This window comes from Oncorhynchus mykiss, chromosome 9, assembly GCF_013265735.2.
Source record: "Oncorhynchus mykiss isolate Arlee chromosome 9, USDA_OmykA_1.1, whole genome shotgun sequence".
Classification (NCBI taxonomy): Eukaryota; Metazoa; Chordata; class Actinopteri; order Salmoniformes; family Salmonidae; genus Oncorhynchus; species Oncorhynchus mykiss.
This window is the reverse complement of record NC_048573.1, coordinates 48,690,242-48,708,101: the sequence shown is the minus strand read 5'-3', so window position 1 is coordinate 48,708,101 and position 17,860 is coordinate 48,690,242. Positions and strand designations below refer to the sequence as shown.

The 17,860-nt window shown below is 43.8% G+C and overlaps 2 protein-coding genes across 10 annotated transcripts in view; both read right to left on the bottom strand.

Annotated features, from left to right (window-relative positions):
- The window catches only part of lamb2 (laminin, beta 2 (laminin S)), a 48,313-nt gene extending 39,423 nt beyond the window's left edge, over positions 1 to 8,890 (bottom strand). For both annotated transcript variants that reach the window (XM_021616006.2, XM_021616007.2), the window contains exons 1-2: positions 8,160 to 8,890; positions 7,840 to 7,920 (exon numbers count right to left, since the gene is read on the bottom strand). In XM_021616006.2, the coding sequence (XP_021471681.2) occupies positions 7,840 to 7,870 (31 nt within the window). In that variant the 5' untranslated portion in view covers positions 7,871 to 7,920; positions 8,160 to 8,890. The remainder of the gene's footprint in view (positions 1 to 7,839; positions 7,921 to 8,159) is intronic.
- An 827-nt stretch (positions 8,891 to 9,717) lies between these two features.
- The window catches only part of lamb2l (laminin, beta 2-like), a 60,848-nt gene continuing 52,705 nt past the window's right edge, over positions 9,718 to 17,860 (bottom strand). For all 8 annotated transcript variants that reach the window (XM_036988206.1, XM_036988207.1, XM_036988204.1 and 5 more), the window contains 10 exons: positions 17,121 to 17,493; positions 16,723 to 16,907; positions 14,949 to 15,196; positions 13,933 to 14,148; positions 13,597 to 13,741; positions 13,289 to 13,496; positions 12,947 to 13,088; positions 12,563 to 12,739; positions 10,972 to 11,137; positions 9,718 to 10,628 (listed from right to left, as the gene is read on the bottom strand). In XM_036988206.1, the coding sequence (XP_036844101.1) occupies positions 10,492 to 10,628; positions 10,972 to 11,137; positions 12,563 to 12,739; positions 12,947 to 13,088; positions 13,289 to 13,496; positions 13,597 to 13,741; positions 13,933 to 14,148; positions 14,949 to 15,196; positions 16,723 to 16,907; positions 17,121 to 17,493 (1,997 nt within the window). In that variant the 3' untranslated portion in view covers positions 9,718 to 10,491. The remainder of the gene's footprint in view (positions 10,629 to 10,971; positions 11,138 to 12,562; positions 12,740 to 12,946; positions 13,089 to 13,288; positions 13,497 to 13,596; positions 13,742 to 13,932; positions 14,149 to 14,948; positions 15,197 to 16,722; positions 16,908 to 17,120; positions 17,494 to 17,860) is intronic.

The following is a 17,860-nucleotide window of genomic DNA, read 5'->3' as shown; positions in this document are numbered from 1 at the left end:
CTGTAGATCTCTGCAGTTCATCCAGAGTGATCATGGGCCTCTTGGCTGCATCTCCGATCAGTCTTCTCCTTGTATGAGCTGAAAGTTTAGAGGGACGGCCAGGTCTTGGTAGATTTGCAATGGTCTGATACTCCTTCCATTTCAATATTATCGCTTGCACAGTGCTCCTTGGGATGTTTAAAGCTTGGGAAATCTTTTTGTATCCAAATCCGGCTTTAAACTTCTTCACAACAGTATCTCGGACCTGCCTGGTGTGTTCCTTGTTCTTCATGATGCTCTCTGCGCTTTTAACGGACCTCTGAGACTATCACAGTGCAGGTGCATTTATACGGAGACTTGATTACACACAGGTGGATTGTATTTATCATCATTAGTCATTTAGGTCAACATTGGATCATTCAGAGATCCTCACTGAACTTCTGGAGAGAGTTTGCTGCACTGAAAGTAAAGGGGCTGAATAATTTTGCACGCCCAATTTTTCTGTTTTTGATTTGTTAAAAAAGTTTGAAATATCCAATAAATGTCGTTCCACTTCATGATTGTGTCCCACTTGTTGTTGATTCTTCACAAAAAAATACAGTTTTATATCTTTATGTTTGAAGCCTGAAATGTGGCAAAAGGTCGCAAAGTTCAAGGGGGCCGAATACTTTCGCAAGGCACTGTATATAAAGGGAACACTAAAATAACACATCCTAGATCTGAATGAATTAAATATTCCTATTAAATACTTTTTTCTTTACATAGTTGAATGTGCTGACAACAAAATCACACAAAAATGATCAATGGAAATCAAATTTATCAACCCATGGAGGTCTGGATTTGGAGTCACACACAAAATTAAAGTGGAAAACCACACTACAGACTGATCCAACTTTGATGTAATGTCCTTAAAACAAGTCAAAATGAGGCTCAGTAGTGTGTGTGGCCTCCACGTGCCTGTGTGGCCTCCACGTGCCTGTATGACCTCCCTACAACGCCTGGGCATGCTCCTGATTAGGTGGCGGATGGTCTCCTGAGGGATCTCCTCCCAGACCTGGACTAAAGCATCCGCCAACTCCTGGACAGTCTGTGGTGCAACGTGGCGTTGGTGGATGGAGCGTGACATGATGTCCCAGATTCAGGTCTGGGGAACGGGTGGGCCAGTCCATAGCATCAATGCCTTCCTCTCGCAGGAACTGCTGACACACTCCAGCCACATGATGTCTAGCATTGTCTTGCATTAGGAGGAACCCAGGGCCAACCGCACCAGCATATGGTCTCACAAGGGGTCTGAGGATCTCATCTCGGTACCAAATGGCAGTCAGGCTACCTCTGGCAAGCACATGGAGGGCTGTGCGGCCCCCCAAAGAAATGCCACCCCACACCATGACTGACCCAACGCCAAACCGGTCATGCTGGAGGATGTTGCAGGCAGCAGAACGTTCTCCACGGCGTCTCCAGACTCTGTCACGTCTGTCACATTTGCTCAGTGTGAACCTGCTTTCATCTGTGAAGAGCACAGGGCGCCAGTGGCGAATTTGCCAATCTTGGTGTTCTCTGGCAAATGCCAAACGTCCTGCACGGTGTTGGGCTGTAAGCACAACCCCCACCTGTGGACGTCGGACCCTCATACCACCCTCATGGAGTCTGTTTCTGACCGTTTGAGCAGACACATGCACATTTGTGGCCTGCTGGAGGTCATTTTGCAGGGCTCTGGCAGTGCTCCTCCTGCTCCTCCTTGCACAAAGGCGGAGGTAGCAGTCCTGCTGCTGGGTTGTTGCCCTCCTACGGCCTCCTCCACGTCTCCTGATGTACTGGCCTGTCTCCTGGTAGCGCCTCCATGCTCTGGACACTACGCTGACAGCAAACCTTCTTGCCACAGCTCGCATTGATGTGCCATCCTGGATGAGCTGCACTACCTGAGCCACTTGTGTGGGTTGTAGACTCCGTCTCATGCTACCACTAGAGTGAAAGCACCGCCAGCATTCAAAAGTGACCAAAACATCAGCCAGGAAGCATAGGAACTGAGAAGTGGTCTGTGGTTACCACCTGCAGAACCACTCCTTTATTGGGGGTGTCTTGCTAATTGCCTATAATTTCCACCTGTTGTCTATTCCTTTTGCACAACAGCATGTGAAATTTATTGTCAATCAGTGTTGCTTCCTAAGTGGACAGTTTGATTTCACAGAAGTGTGATTGACTTGGAGTTACATTGTGTTGTTTAAGTTTTCCCTTTATTTTTTTGAGCAGTGTGTATATATATATATATATATATATATATATATATATATATATATACACACACAGTTGAAGTCGGACGTTTACATACACTTAGGTTGGAGTCATTAAAACTTGTTTTTCAACCAATCCACAAATGTGTTGTTAACTATAGTTTTGGCAAGTCGCACAAGTGATTTTCCAACAATTGTTTACAGACAGATTATTTCACTTATAATTCACTGTATCACAATTCCAGTAGGTCTATTTCAGCCCCACCCATTGCTGACAGGTGTATAAAATCGAGCACACAGCCATGCAATCTCCATGGACAAACATTGTCAGTAGAATGACCTTACTAAAGAGCTCAGTGACTTACAACATGGCACCGTCATAGGATGCCACCTTTCCAACAAGTCAGTTCATCAAATGTCTGCCCTGCTAGAGCTGCCCCGGTCAACTGTAAGTGGTGTTGAACTGGAAACGTCTAGGAGCAACAACAGCTTAGCCGTGAAGTGGTAGGCTACACAAACTCAGAAAATGGAACTGCCGGGTTCTGAAGTGCATATGGCATAAAAAATTGTCTGTCCTCGGTTGCAAACACTACCGAGTTCCAAACTGCACCTGGAAGCAACGTCAGCACAAGAACTGTTCGTCGGGAGCTTTATAAAATGGGTTTCCATGGCCAAGTAGCAGCACACAAATCTAAGATCACCATGCACAATGCCAAGCGTCGGTTGGAGTGGTGTAAAGCTCGCTGCCTTTGGACTCTGGAGCAGTGGAAACGAGTTCTCTGGAGTGATGAATCACGCTTCACCATCTGGCAGTCAGACAGATGAATCTGGGTTTGGCGGATGGCTGGAGAACGCCACCTGCCCCAATGCATAGTGCCAACTGTAAAGTTTGGTTCGGGCTAGGCCCCTTAGTTCCAGTGAAGGGAAAACTTAATGCTACTGCACACAATGACATTCCATGCGATTCTGTGTTTCCAACTTTGTGGCAACAGTTTGGGGAAGGCCCTTTCCTGTTTCAGCATGACAATGCCCCGTGCACAAAGCAAAGTCCATACAGAAATGATTTGTCAAGATCGGTGTGGAAGAACTTAACTGGCCTGCAAAGGGCACTTACCTCAACCCCATCGGACACCTTTGGATGATTTGGAACGCCGACTGCGAGCCAGGCCAAAATGGCCCAACATCAGTGCCCGACCTCATTAATGCTCTTGTGGCTGAATGGAAGCAAGTCCCTGCAGCAATGTTACAACTTCTAGTGGAAAGCCTTCCCAGAAGAGTGGAGGCTGTTATTGAAGCAAAGAGGGGACCAACTCCATATTAATGCCAATGATTTGGTAATAAGATGTTCAACGAGCAGGTGTACACATACTTTTGGTCATGTGTGTGTGTATATATAAATAATGATTTTAGTAATAAAAAAAAAATATATATATATTTTATTTATTAATATTACGAGTTTTTTTTCCCCTTCTGCATTGTTGGGAAGGACTGGTAAGTAAGCATTTCACGGCATTTCACCTGTTAACGAAGCAGGTGACAATTAAAATTAGAATGTTTATTTTAAACAAAAACAAAGTGTCCTCACCACCCATTTCTGTAAAAAGCTGAGGGACGGGGCTGCAGAAATACAACCGCTCAAATGTATAGTCAGAGCTATGGATGCAAGGATTGAGCACCCACGATATCAACACTATAGTTTTAACCATGTTCTGAGGCTATATTGTGTTTTTTTATATGTACTTTGTTTACAAATATTGGAGTAAAACAACCTTATATTTTGGGTTCTGACAGGTTACAACAGTAGAACTAAACTCATGAGGCATTTATAGGTTATATTCTTCAAGAATCAATGAGTACATATCTTATATTTCTAAGTTCAAAAATGGATATACCAACTGCAGATTGCTTTAAATACAGGTGCGTAAGTAACTGCCTGTGAGTGTTTTTTAACAAGACGCACGACAGAACCTGTCATTATGCAAAGAGCTTGGCTGTAGATATATACAGCAGTGAGATGAAGAGGCAGAAGCTGGACAGGCCTGGAGGGGCCACACAGTCCAGGCTTTCTCTTACCCTCCCCAGGGGCCTTGTCTGTTCTGTTTCTTAGAGTAAGATCAGAAGAGAAAGCAGCCCATCAGAGTACGTAGAGGAAGTGCTTCTTTCCTAGAAAAAATGATATTTGCAGAGTAGAGAAACAGCTAATGGGAACACTGTGGGCACTGTGGTTAAAGCTTGAGAAACACACATGATCTTATCAGGTTTCACATGCAAGCCCACAGCAAGACGGGGCTATGGCCAGCGGAGAGAGTAAGGGCAAGGTAGAACATATAGAAATACTAACCTTCAAACATACACCCACTGTTTCAAGTGACAACTGGTAGGAAGCAATCCTAACTTTTACGTGTCGCATTGTGTTTACACTCTTAACTTCAAGTGCACTCATGTTGTACATCTACAAGTCTCTGCTAGGTAAAGCCCCGCCTTATCTCAGCTCACTGGTCACCATAGCAGCACCCACTCGTAGCACGCGCCCCAGCAGGTATATCTCACTGGTCACCCCCAAAGCCAATTCCTCCTTTGGCCGCCTCTCCTTTCAGTTCTCTGCTGCCCATGACTGAAACGAATTGCAAAAATCTCTGAAGCTGGAGACTCACATCTCCCTCACTAGCTTTAAGCACCAGCTGTCAGAGCAGTTTACAGATCACTGCACCTGTACTTAGCCTATCTGTAAACAGCCCATCTACCTACCTCATCCCCATACTGGTATTTATTTATTTATTTTGCTCCTTTGCACCCCAGTATCTCTACCTGCACATTCATCTTCTGCACATCTACCATTCCAGTGTTTAATTGCTACATTGTAATTACTTCGCCACCATGGCCTATTTATTTCCTTAACTTACCTCATTTGCACTTTCTGTATATAGACTTTTTGTTTTCTTTTGTTCTACTGTGTTATTGACTGTATGTTTTGTTTACTCCATGTGTAACTCTGTGTTGTTGTATGTGTCGAATTGCTACGCTTTATCTTGGCCAGGTCGCAGTTGTAAATGAGAACTTGGCCCACCTGGTTAAATAAAGGTGAAAAAAAAAAAGAATTATAATAATAATAAAAAGTACACAACCAGTCATTATCGATGATATACAAGCCCCAAAACACAGTGCACAATAGGCACTGTGGTAATCTAAGATGATAGCCATGACAGATCAGGGGGAAAGCTATGAGCTCTTACTGATGTCACTTGTTAAATCCACTTCAATCATTGTAGATGAAGGGAAGGAGACCGGTTAAAGAAGGATTTTTAAGCCTTGAAACAATTGAGACATGGATTGTGTATGTGTGCCATTCAGAGCGTGAATGGGCAAGACAAAATATTTAAGTGCAACGCTACTGGGTTTTTCCACGCTCAACAGTTTCCCATGTGTATCAAGAATGGTCCACCACCCAAAGGACATTCAGCCAACTTGACACAACTGTGGGAAGCATTTGAGTCAGCATGGGCCAGCATCCCTGTGGAACGCTTTTGACACCTTGTAGAGTCCATGCCCTGATGAATTGAAGCTGTTCTGAGGGAAAAGGGGATGCAACTCAATATTAGGAAGGTGTTCCTAATGTTTGGTACACTCAGTGTATATGAACTACACTGGGGTCAGATTAAACATGTGGATACCAACAATGCCAGTCTCCTCCTCCTCCTCCTTTCACAAAGAAAAGTCATGCCCACAGGAGGGAAACCTAACCACCCCTCTCTCTCTCTCTCTCTCCTTCCCTCTCCCTCTTCCTCTCGCTCTCTCTCATTCCCTCTCTCTCTTCCTCTCTCTCTCCCTCTGGTTGCGGCAGTTGGCTTTTACTGGCCCATTGTTCTGGAATCCACCAAGTTCCGGAGTCTCTGCTCACAGAGGGGCTCAGGATCACACAGCTCCCGGCCCTGGGCGCCAGACCGTGCCTGTCGCTCACCTGCCCGCCTGCCCTCACTCACACTCACACACACACCCACACACGTCTATGGAGAGCAGCGATAGCACACACAAAAAAACACACACCAGTGCTCCAGGAGACTATGAGAATGCTGTGTAAGACAGGATTTAGTTCTATAGTTTAAGCAAAGCTTCTGTCCTTTTTCATGTGAGCCTAATCACTCATCACCAGCGTACAGCCTTTCAGAGGAAGATTTATTTAAAAAAAAAACAGTTTGTTCAGCCTTTTTGGAACCTTATTTTTCTTCTCTCCTTTCTCTCGACAGTAACGAACGTCCCTGTTCAGGGTCTTTCTTAACACTGCTGCTGATAGCTTTTGACAACTCACTAAAATAGGGGCTCACATGTAAAATCACCTGCTAGTCTTTTCACAATGTTTGGGTGGAGACTACAGTGATACAAATGACCCAATGATTATAACCACCATTTCACCACCTGTCATTCACTGGCTGTCAATCAGCAGTGGTCCCACCCACCCATAAGACCTCCAGTTAAATTTAGAGGGTGAGACAGGAGCCTCAGCTGCCAGCAATGACCAATAGAAAATAGATCCCCCCCCCCCCCCCTTTAAAATCTCCAGCCCTCATCATATAGCATCTTCAGAGGAGGAGAAGAAAAGAGGAGACAAGTGAAAGGGAGAGGAGGAGCAGGAGAAGAGCTGAGCCTTGTTGTCTGTGATCAGCCTGGCCCTTTTACCCACTCATGTAGAGCAATTAACCTATGCTGGCCCATGACCTGAGGGGATGGAAATGAACCCTGACCTCCAGGAGGTCACTCTGTATCTCTATAATGACAGGCTGCTGGTTAGACAACACTCATAGAATCCTCTAACAAAGACCTGTCCTCAGCTGAAGGTTTAAATAAGCTTCAACATGTTAGGAAGAGCAACAACAAACTGCATAACCCCTATGGCAAACATGAATCAGCTGATATATGGGCCTATAGATTAAAAACTGTACACAGCCAAATCAATCAGGTACCATTATGATGTGATCTAAATGCGAGGGAATCTATTTTTCTGAGAACTTTGTTGTGACCTAGTTACCTCCAATCCCACCCAATCACCCCTTATAAACACACACACACACACACAGACACACACACACACACACACAGTGATGCTGTCCTAGGGGGGGGGGTATGGATTGTCTCTATTTGCGGATTCAGCTGGGCTCTTTTAAGAGGACCATAAACAGAGTTGATGGTTAGCCTCCCCACAGCGCAGAGTGCCTCCCAGGGACCTCCAACACCACCCAGGAAGGTCCGGAGGGGAATTTAACACCAAGAACAGTTGCTTGGTTGTGAACAGTGAAGAATCCTCCAGAGAAGAGAGGAAGTCCCCCAAAATAAGCAGGCTATCTTGTCCCAGAGCTGGAGACAGTAAACAACCCTCTGCCTCTCTCTTTGTCCCAACCATCAGCCATGTCCAGCATCTGTCCATTTGTTTAAATCATGAATGCTTGAGGTACACACATTTTGCTGTGATTGTAACATATGGAGTCTGCATCACAAGTTCACAACACATCTATTCAACAAAGACACAACCACAGAGCAGTTCTCAACGTATGCCCTTTTCATTGCATGATTAAGCTGTTGATTGTCATACGAATATGTTCATTGCCTTCAAAACACTGTGCACAAGGCTACTTACCACATATGAACATTACCAGTGACGCGTGCATGGTTTTATGTTCATGGGTCAGTCCCCTTTGACTTGTTCAGTAGATTCAGCCTGAAAATGTTACGTAGAAATAGCCTGGTATGAATAATGTCACACGTTAACTCAATCAATACAAAAGACAGAGCTGTTTTGATTCTGCACTTATTTATTAAAAAGAAAAAACTTTTAAAAAACTGAAAAGGCATTAGAATATAAAGTTTGCTGGTTGGAAAGTAGGTTTAATAGCATAGTTAAACTATAATAAACAACGTCAGAGATACAACAAATTAATTAATGAAAAAGACACTTACACTTTAATATTAGTAGGTTTGATCCCCCTGTCTTTTAAATCAACACGAATCCATACGATTCCCCCTGTTTCATTTGAGCGGAGTTGGCAGTATAATCAGAAGCCTGACCACCACTCTCCAAAGTATTTGATATCTGACGACCACTCTCCGAAATTCTGTCCCGAGTCTCGTTATATGGAAACTCCGCTGCGGAGTTTCGTTTCGTAGGAATGGACCCTAGAGCGCTTCTGACTGCTTATTGTAGTGTAATAACATCAAAGCAAAATCCACTATTAAAAGGTTTTAACATTAACTATTAAACGGTTTTAACATTAATTATGACTACGATGCTGCATAAACGTGTGACTTTGATCAAATCAAAAGTGGGCTGAAGATTCAGATAATAATTTCGCCATGATTGATACACATATAATGACAGTAGACTCAGATGGTTCTGGCTGCCGAGTCTGGACCTTGAAGAAGTTAGTGAAGTTAATTCAAGTAGTGTGTAAAGTCCACCACCGGTTTTCAGAAGACCCTAGTGTCAGAGAGAATAGATGTGCGCCTTGGAAACAGGAATGCGCGCTCTGGGGAGAACGGATTAGGTTCCCTTTGATTGCTTCAGTGAACAATCCATGCGGCGCACATAACCACCTACTACACTTACCATCCCACTCTTCGCAGGCTTTAAAAAAAAGCAGATGTTTCCAGTTTTTAGGGATACAGTATTTTCAACCTAACTTGTTTCCCCTGAAAAAACGGAAGTGGGGATTCCACTCAGGTGTCTTGTTAGGTCTACTACGTTAGGTTAACCATCACCAGACCATGCTCCTTCCCAACAACAGGTGGTTGGAAAAAATCCTGTTAATTTGGTTGTAATTCCTACAAGCATTTTAATGAATTTGAACATGTTTTCAGACAGAAAACAACATTGCATCTTATGATTAGATATGTTATAGATCTCTATTAGGCTATTCGATTTTCATAATGGTTAGACAACATACAGTGTGTGTAACAATGTTAGCACATCCTGAAACATGCCTCTGGATATATCGTCAACGTGTGATATTACATACGCTCTCTGTGGACAGTCAAGCTTTTTATTTGACCCCCTAAACCTGGGCCACTATGTAGCGCGTGTCTCTCTCGCTCTCTCTCAGGACTGGGGGAGGGAGAGAATTTTCACTCAATGAGCACAATTAATGCACACTGAACGTTAAGACACACACACACACACACAGTTGAGGTAGGTAGAAGCCTCAATGCATTCTCACAACGTAGCAAGGGAGAAGCAAACTACAAAAAGCCCCAACCAACATATGAGGTTAACTAACACAAAGAATGAAACCAACAAAGGCTGGCCGAAAGGCTTCTGGCCTCATCTCAACAACAAGAAATCCTCCTCTTACAAAGATCCTGATTGCCCACACCTGAGTAAAGCTTTCTGGCTGAGCACATCATCTAAAGCAGTTGCTGCTGCCCCCTGGGGGTGAGGGGTAATACTCATTACACATTAGTATGTTGTCCATCAATGTGCCTAAACTACATATCATAACATGCCCAACAAAAAACTTCAACATTATATCAAATGTATATTTATTTTTCATAGACGTCTTGTTTCAATTATACATCAACGGGGCTGAAATTTGTGTAGAACATGTTTTGTTTGTGTGAGCGACCGTGCGTGTGTTTGTTTTTGTGTGTAATGTATATGTGTGGCTGACGAAAAAGTATTTTCTGAATCAAAATGTAACATCTGTCACTCCGAGGTATCACATATGACTTTTACGATATGTCTGTCATATTGTACATATACTTACTGTAGTCAGAATAATGAAAAATTATTCCTGAAAGGGCATTTAATTGGTCAAAAGAAACATATTCCTCGGTAAAACATTCTCTCTGATCTCTTATCTTCAACTAATTCAAAAATCAATCTACCTTGGAACACGAAACATGTTTCATTGGTCCATATCCAGTTGTCGTGTTCCAGACATAGCGACACAACAAACTTGTGCAGATGGCATCATGTCAAAACCATGAAATGAATGATTGGGAGTTACTGACAGAAGCAGATGACCTATGTAGTGCAGACAGTTCTACTGACAGTTTTACTAGCATATTCACAACATCAGAAGGAGCTCCCTGCTATGTTCCAACAGACTACAGCTGTACAGTACACATGACCCAGTGTTCCTCCCATCACTAACATTTACCTTATTTCTTATTTTTTTGTGATAATATTTTTTATTAAATTCCTTTCAAATTTGACAGACAGAGAATGGGAATGAAGCACCAGTGGTACATTTTCATGAATACAGTTTTTCTCTCCTACATCGTTCAATCCACATGATCAGTTACAGTTGTTGTATGTCTGCACCTGCTTTCGTATGGCCTCCCGTGCTTCCGTGGCGTTCCTCTCCAGCTCTCCTAACTCGCTCTGCTGGTCCAGCATTTTCTGCTCATTATTACGGAACTTCTTCTCAAGCTCTGAAACAACAGAACAACAGAGAACAGATTATAGGAAGACAACAATAGAGTGACATTCTTTGAAAAGCTTAGCTGCTTCTCAAATGGCACACTAGTCCCTATATAATGCCCTACTTTTGAACAGTGCCCTATGGGCCCTAGTCAAAAATAGTGCACGATGTAGAGAACATCCAGTTTCGACCACATCTGCATACAAAACCAAAGACACTATGTTGATATTGTTTAGCCATGGACTACTCTTAACCCTGATTACTCTTCATGGATTCATACTGCTCTATCTACACCTGTTGAGTATGTATTCTGTATCATACGCTTGAGAGGGCAGTACAGTAACGTTACATACTCCGTAGCGTTTCTATGCCCTTGTTGGCCTTAGTGAGCAGGTCTTCAGCCTCCTTCTTGATCTCCTTGGCCCTCTGATTGACGTTCCCCAGGCCCCCCGAGGCCCCGCCCAGAGAGTCCACCTTCATCTGCAGTTCCTTGTACAGATCTTCCGTTTCATTCAGCCTCTGGAGCACAACCAGACACATAGAGCAACAAGTCAACGTGCGGGACCACATGGATATCTATTGTCAAAATGAATAGATTGCCACGGCTGAATTTCTGTAGTTCAATGCTTCCCATGGCTCCCCCTTCTGGCTATTGGGATAAAATTCATAGTGTGGTTTATAAATGTATATGGCAAGGTAAAATAACAAATGAACACACTTACAAATAGAGAAAGACGCAGGAAGACTATCCGTACCAAACTTTAAATTGTATTACAAGGCACTAGCATTTTGTCTCTTCCTAAATCGATTTAGACATGATTCTTCTGTCCCCTGAGTATGGAGAGAAATATGGTGTTTCCTATTGCTCTGGAAGAGGTGATCAACACTGACACTGTATATCCCTTAACCAATGTAAACCACGCTTTGGTCCTATTATTTCTCACAATTTATTTTTGGTGCAAATTGAAAAACAAAGTAACTGGGAATCAAAATGGCATGCCCATACTACAATATTTCACAATAATGCCTTGCGATCTGGAGGGCACCCTTTTACATCCTCCCAACGTTCCGAATGTGGAATCCTTACCCTTGCTGACATCATGGAGAGTAATGGTTGAGAACATTCCAAGATTTGAAAGACACATACACATTACCAGGCAAATCCTTTTTTCTATATTTACAACGTAGGTGAGCTATGCTGGTTTATGGAGTCCCTTGGGGAAACCAACTACCAAACCCTCCAATGATGGGATTTATAAATACATGATCTGGGCTCCCGAAAGGACTGATCTATATAATATATAAACTACTTTTGGAAGCTCATATTCTAAGCTAGCCCTTAAAGAAGTATGGTCCAGGTACAAACTCATACAAACGAACAACAACTAACAGACACACAAACAATGACAGACCTGCATGCTCAACACCTCATCCCTAGTGTCTGCATTATTATTTGTCACTTGGCTTGAAATGGTATCAATGTGTTTTTCTCTGTCGCCCATGCTATTTCGTATATATTCTTTCCAGATGAGTGATCCGAAGATAATCGTCCAGCCCATTGGGTATCTCACTACACCCCCATATAACATGTCTTGAAATATGCAGACAGACGGATTACAAGTTTACATTGTAATACTTCTGACAGAAAACGGTCTAGCTCCGCCCACAACTTCCGGACTTCATAGCATTAAACAAAAGCATGGATTATTGAGTCTTAATTAGTTTTACACTTAGGGATTTCTTTGTATGTATTTCTTTGATTATTTTGGTACCTGTAACCCCCCCCCCCCCCCCTTTAAAAATAAAGACTAAATCAAATAAAAGGTTGGTCACAAAAAAGCATGGAGGACCACAACCAGGATACACTCATCCAAATACACACTTATGCCAGCACGCAGGCAAGTACACAGTCACGGATGCACACACACACACACACACACACACCTGCTCCAGTCCCGATGCTGCATCAGTGGCATTTTCGGCCTGGTTCTTGGCATCTTTGGCCATCTCCCTGTTCTGATCGGTCTTAGTTTTTAGTGCCTCTACCCCCATCGACAGGTTGGCCAGTCGCATCATAGCATCCATCTGCTTGACCTCCAGATCCAGAAGATTCTCCTCCACCTGCACGGGGACACAACATGATAGATAACAGATTGAAAAACACACACACACACACACACACACACACACACACACACACACACACACACACACACACACACACAGAGACACACACACACACACACACACACACACACACACACACACACACACACACACACACACACACACACACACACACACACTGTGGTGTGGACAGTAGTGTACCATTGCGGTGGTGTTCCTGGTGCTGTTCAGGTTGTTCAGGGCATGGTCCAGGGCTTTGGTTGCTTTCTGAATAGCCTTTTCAGACGCATCCAACGCCTGCTTAGTCGTGTTGGCTGTGTCCTTCACTCCTTCTGCTCGTGTCCTTCAAACACACACAGGACATGTGTGAGACCGAGAGCTCTGCTGTTCTACGAAAACACTCTCTGTGCATGTCCAGTGTTCCATGTTCTATCACATAGGCTAATAACAGAGTAACTACTGCTGAACAGACAAAGATCAACATCACTGATGTCGGAGTCTATACGTCTAAGTCTAATAGGCCTCGCTTTGCCTCTGTCTTACTTGGCATCCTTAGCTCGTTTGAGCAGCTCCTTGGCCTGGTGGAGTTGCTGGGAGGTGTGGTTGAAGACCCCTTCTACATCTGTCAGGTTGTTAATGTTGTCTTTAATCTGCTGGACCATGCTGTCCAGAGTGGTTCTGTTGACAGGAAGAGATATGGCCAGCACCTGCTGAGCCACCTTCTCTATACTCTCTGGGTCCGCACCCTCCTCTGTACACAACACACAGTGGAGAAGGACCATGATCAATTTCATATCATAAGACGTGTCCACAGAGAGAAGTTATCTGAAAGGTTACTGGCATTAACAAACCAGTCAGGAAATCTTTGATCTTCTGAATGAATTCCTTTAGTTTTTTATTGGAGTTTTCAAATAAGTCCTTCTTCTTCTGGGCTTTGTCCAGGGTGTCCATGGCTTGATTCTTCACATCCTGGGTCAGCATAGCAATGTCCTGGAGCTGGAAACATAGAACTGGGGATTACGGTATATGCAACACATATACAAAACATGCTAGGCTTACAAGAGCGCTGACAAACACATAATACATCCCCTTTTAGAGAAGTTAAACGGCAGATTTTGCTCAGCGATTCAGCTTACAGTACATGCATGCAGAGGTATAGTACAAGTGAGATATTTAGGCAGACAGACCTTCTTAGCCATACCCTGGAGATCCTCACTGGCAGCAGTCAGGTTGTCTGTGACATCATTGGCATGTTTCAGTCCCTTTAGGGAGGCGCTAACAGTCCCGTCACACCCGTCCCCTCCACACACCCGCCGGCCGTCATTGTCACGACAACCAGCACCCCCACATGGGCTGTCGTGACATGTGCCATTGGAGCTGGCATTGGCATGGCCACCACATACCTGGGGAAAGAAAACCAACACAGGTGGGGTCAGAGTCAGACACAGAGAGCTACAGGGTACATATCTAGGGCAGGGATAGTGTAACAGTTGTCACTAGTGAAATCATGACAGGTCTGACAGTTAGCTCTACGTGACAGGGATGACCGTCCTGCTAAGAAAGGCGACTAGCTTCCCTTTAGGATATAGACCCCACTACATTGTCCCCTACAGGCCCCTACACTCTTAGAAAAAAGGGTTATTTGTTTGTCCCTATAGGATAACAAGAACCTTAGAACCTTTTTGTGTTGAAAGAGTTCCACGTAGAACTTTGTATAAATGAAAGAGTTCCACGTAGAACTTTGTGTTAGTGAAAGAGTTCCACGTAGAACTTTGTCTTAGTGAAAGAATTCCACGTAGAACTTTGTATAAGTGAAAGAGTTCCACGTAGAACTTTGTGTTAGTGAAAGAGTTCCAAGTAGAACTTTGTGTTAGTGTAAGAGTTCCACATAGAACTTTGTATTAGTGAAAGAGTTCCACATAGAACTTTGTATTAGTGAAAGAGTTCCAAGTAGAACTTTGTGTTAGTGTAAGAGTTCCACATAGAACTTTGTATTAGTGAAAGAGTTCCACATAGAACTTTGTATTAGTGAAAAAGTTCCACGTAGAACTTTGTATTAGTGAAAGAGTTCCACGTAGAACTTTGGATTAGTGAAAGTGTTCCACTTTCAACCCCCCAAAAATATTTTGAGAGGGTTCCCCTTTCGGGGTCAATTTTTGAACCCTTATGGCTATAGGTAGCACCTTCTTTTCTAAGAGTGTACCTTGTGGCTCAGGTGGTGGACTTTCTTGTCTACGTCCTGGGCTTTGTTCTGCAGCTCTGACAATGATTTCTTCTGGGCCGCCACCGTGCGCAGGAACTTATCCTGCCTCTTGTTCAGGAGGTCCTCGGTGTGTGCGCGTGTTGCTTTAGACTCCTCCACAGGGCTGAAAGGACCAGACACTGAGGCGTTGCACTTCTGTTGAGCCTTCTGGGACTCACTGTAGTACTTCTTCACATTGTCAAACTGATCTGGGACGGGACAAGAACAAGGCGAAAGACATGAATGAAAGAGACTAACTGAAGAGTAAATAAATGTGTATGTGTGCCAGTGTGGGTACCTTTGTATGTGCACTACATCTTAATGTGTGTGTTTAATTATACTAGAAGTCCCCATAAGAATAGTAAACATACAAAAAGTGGACCAATCCCCTATTGTTAGTCCCCACGATAGGGCTGGGTGATATGGCAAAAATCTCTTATCCCAATATAGGTAATTTCCTATCCCGATAATGATAGATATCACAATATAGCACATTTTCTGTAAATTCAATGAATAAATAGTTTATTTAAAATGACCACATGTAAAGGTGTATTTCCTATTACATTTTGAATTATACTGAAGAAATAAAATGTAACTTACTCATATTTCTCCTTTTATGTAGAACCTTTGTGCACATTTTCAATTAAGCAGGTAACAAAATATAAAATATTAATAAAATATATAAATAATAAATAAAATAAATAAAATCTAAAAAAGTAAATAGTAAACACTTCAACTATAGTTGCAAACAAAATAAATATAGGCCTAGAATATATATATATATATATATACAGTTGAACTCGGAAGTTTACATACACTTAGGTTGGAGTCATTAAAACTCGTTTTTCAACCACTCTACAAATTTCTTAACAAACTATAGTTTTGGCAAGTCGGTAAGGACATCTACTTTGCACGCCCAATTTTTCAGTTTTTGATTTGTTAAAAAAGTTTGAAATATCCAATAAATGTCGTTCCACTTCATGATTGTGTCCCACTTGTTGTTGATTCTTCACACAAAAATACAGTTTTATATCTTTATGTTTGAAGCCTGAAATGTGGCAAAAGGTCGCAAAGTTCAAGGGGGCCGAATACTTTCGCAAGGCACTGTATATATTTTTGGGGGCTTTCCTGTTTTGCATGTTATTTTGGCATTAATATGTTTCACATATCAATTTGCATTTGGTACCTTGGGTCAAGTGTTAGCACCAACTCATGAAACCCCCATTTCTCGGCCATGTAAATTGGGGCCATGTTTTTGCAGATGTAAGTTGTAACAGCAGCTGTTATCTCCTTCCATCTTCGTGATTCTTTGCCATATAGTGTGCCGCGGGCAAAAGCCTCTTGCAACGTCTGAGTCGGGGGTTTGTTTTGAGCACTCAACTGTACTTTTTTGGGTCTCATCTGTACTGTTTCACATGATTCTTGCGTAGGTGGTGAAAGAGGTTAGTGGTGTTTGAGCCTGTTGTCGCGACCGGCCTGGAGCATATTTAGCTGTGGACAGTTTTCTGGTCCGTGTCAGACTTTTCATACCCAAACCACGTCAATTCGACCGTTTTAGGGTTAGGAGCTAGGGTTAGTTTTAGGGTTAGGAGCTAGGGTTAGTTTTAGGGTTAGGAGCTAGGGTTAGTTTTAGGGTTAGGAGCTAGGGTTAGTTTTAGGGTTAGGAGCTAGGGTTAGTTTTAGGGTTAGGGTTAGGTGACTGGGGAAGAAGAGCGGGTCAAGAGGAAGGCATTACCTTGGAAACCAGAGCTGAGGTTGTTCTCCTGTTTTTGGCGGTGGTGCATCAGAGTGGTGTTGAGGTCCCTGAGTTCTCTCTCCATCTGGGTCAGGTTCCGCCTTAGTACCTCGTCCTGCACCGCTGTCCCATTCAGCTCCCGGGCCACACCCATCAAACGTCCGTCAGTCAGAGCTATCTCTGCTCTGGAATGCCACATAGTCGTGTTGGACATCTGACTTCTCATATGACTCAGTCCATAGTCAGTGGGCATTGTCATTTTCACACAGAATCCTGTTTTATGTATGTACTTTCTGTCAGTATGTCATCAGTGGATTGAACTGCTCTATACTGCAAGAGGTCAAAGAGCACTTCCAGTCTAGTGCCACCTACAGTACAGTACAGTATGACGCTGTTACCTGAGGTCATCAATGGACTGGCCAATCAGCTGGTGTAGTCTGTCCCAGTCTCCGTCTCGGATCAGGTCCTGTACCTGGGCCAGTTTGTTCTCCAGCTCGAGGATGCGTTTGTCGCCCACGCCGGGCGTCTCTCCGCTCTCCAGGATCCTCTGGATGTCGTAAAGGATGTGGTCCAGGTCCCGGCGGATCATACACACTGCGTCGTCCCACAGCTCAAAGCAGGGGTGGCACCGGACACACTTAGGGAATACCCCGGTGAACCCGCGGGCACACTCGTCACACCGCCGCCCCACCGCCCCTTCCCTACACTCACACACCCCTGTCACACGGTCACACTGGGCCATCTCCGAGCCCAGAGGGTGACAGTTACACTCTGAGGGAAGAGGGAGAGGGAGTAGAGAGATGGAGAGGGAGTAGAGAGATGGAGAGAGATAGAGTAAGAAGATGGAGAGGGAGTAGAGAGATGGAGAGGGAGTAGAGAGATGGAGAGGGAGTAGAGAGATGGAGAGAGATGGAGAGGGGGAGAGAAATGGAGAGGGAGAGAGATGGAGAGAGAGATGGAGAGGGAGAGAGATGGAGAGGGGGAGAGAGATGGAGGGGGAGAGAGATGGAGAGAGATGGAGAGTGGGAGAGAGATGGAGAGGGAGAGAGAGATGGAGAGGGGAGAGAGATGGAGAGGGGGAGAGAGATGGAGAGGGAGAGAGAGATGGAGAGGGGAGAGAGATGGAGAGGGGGAGAGA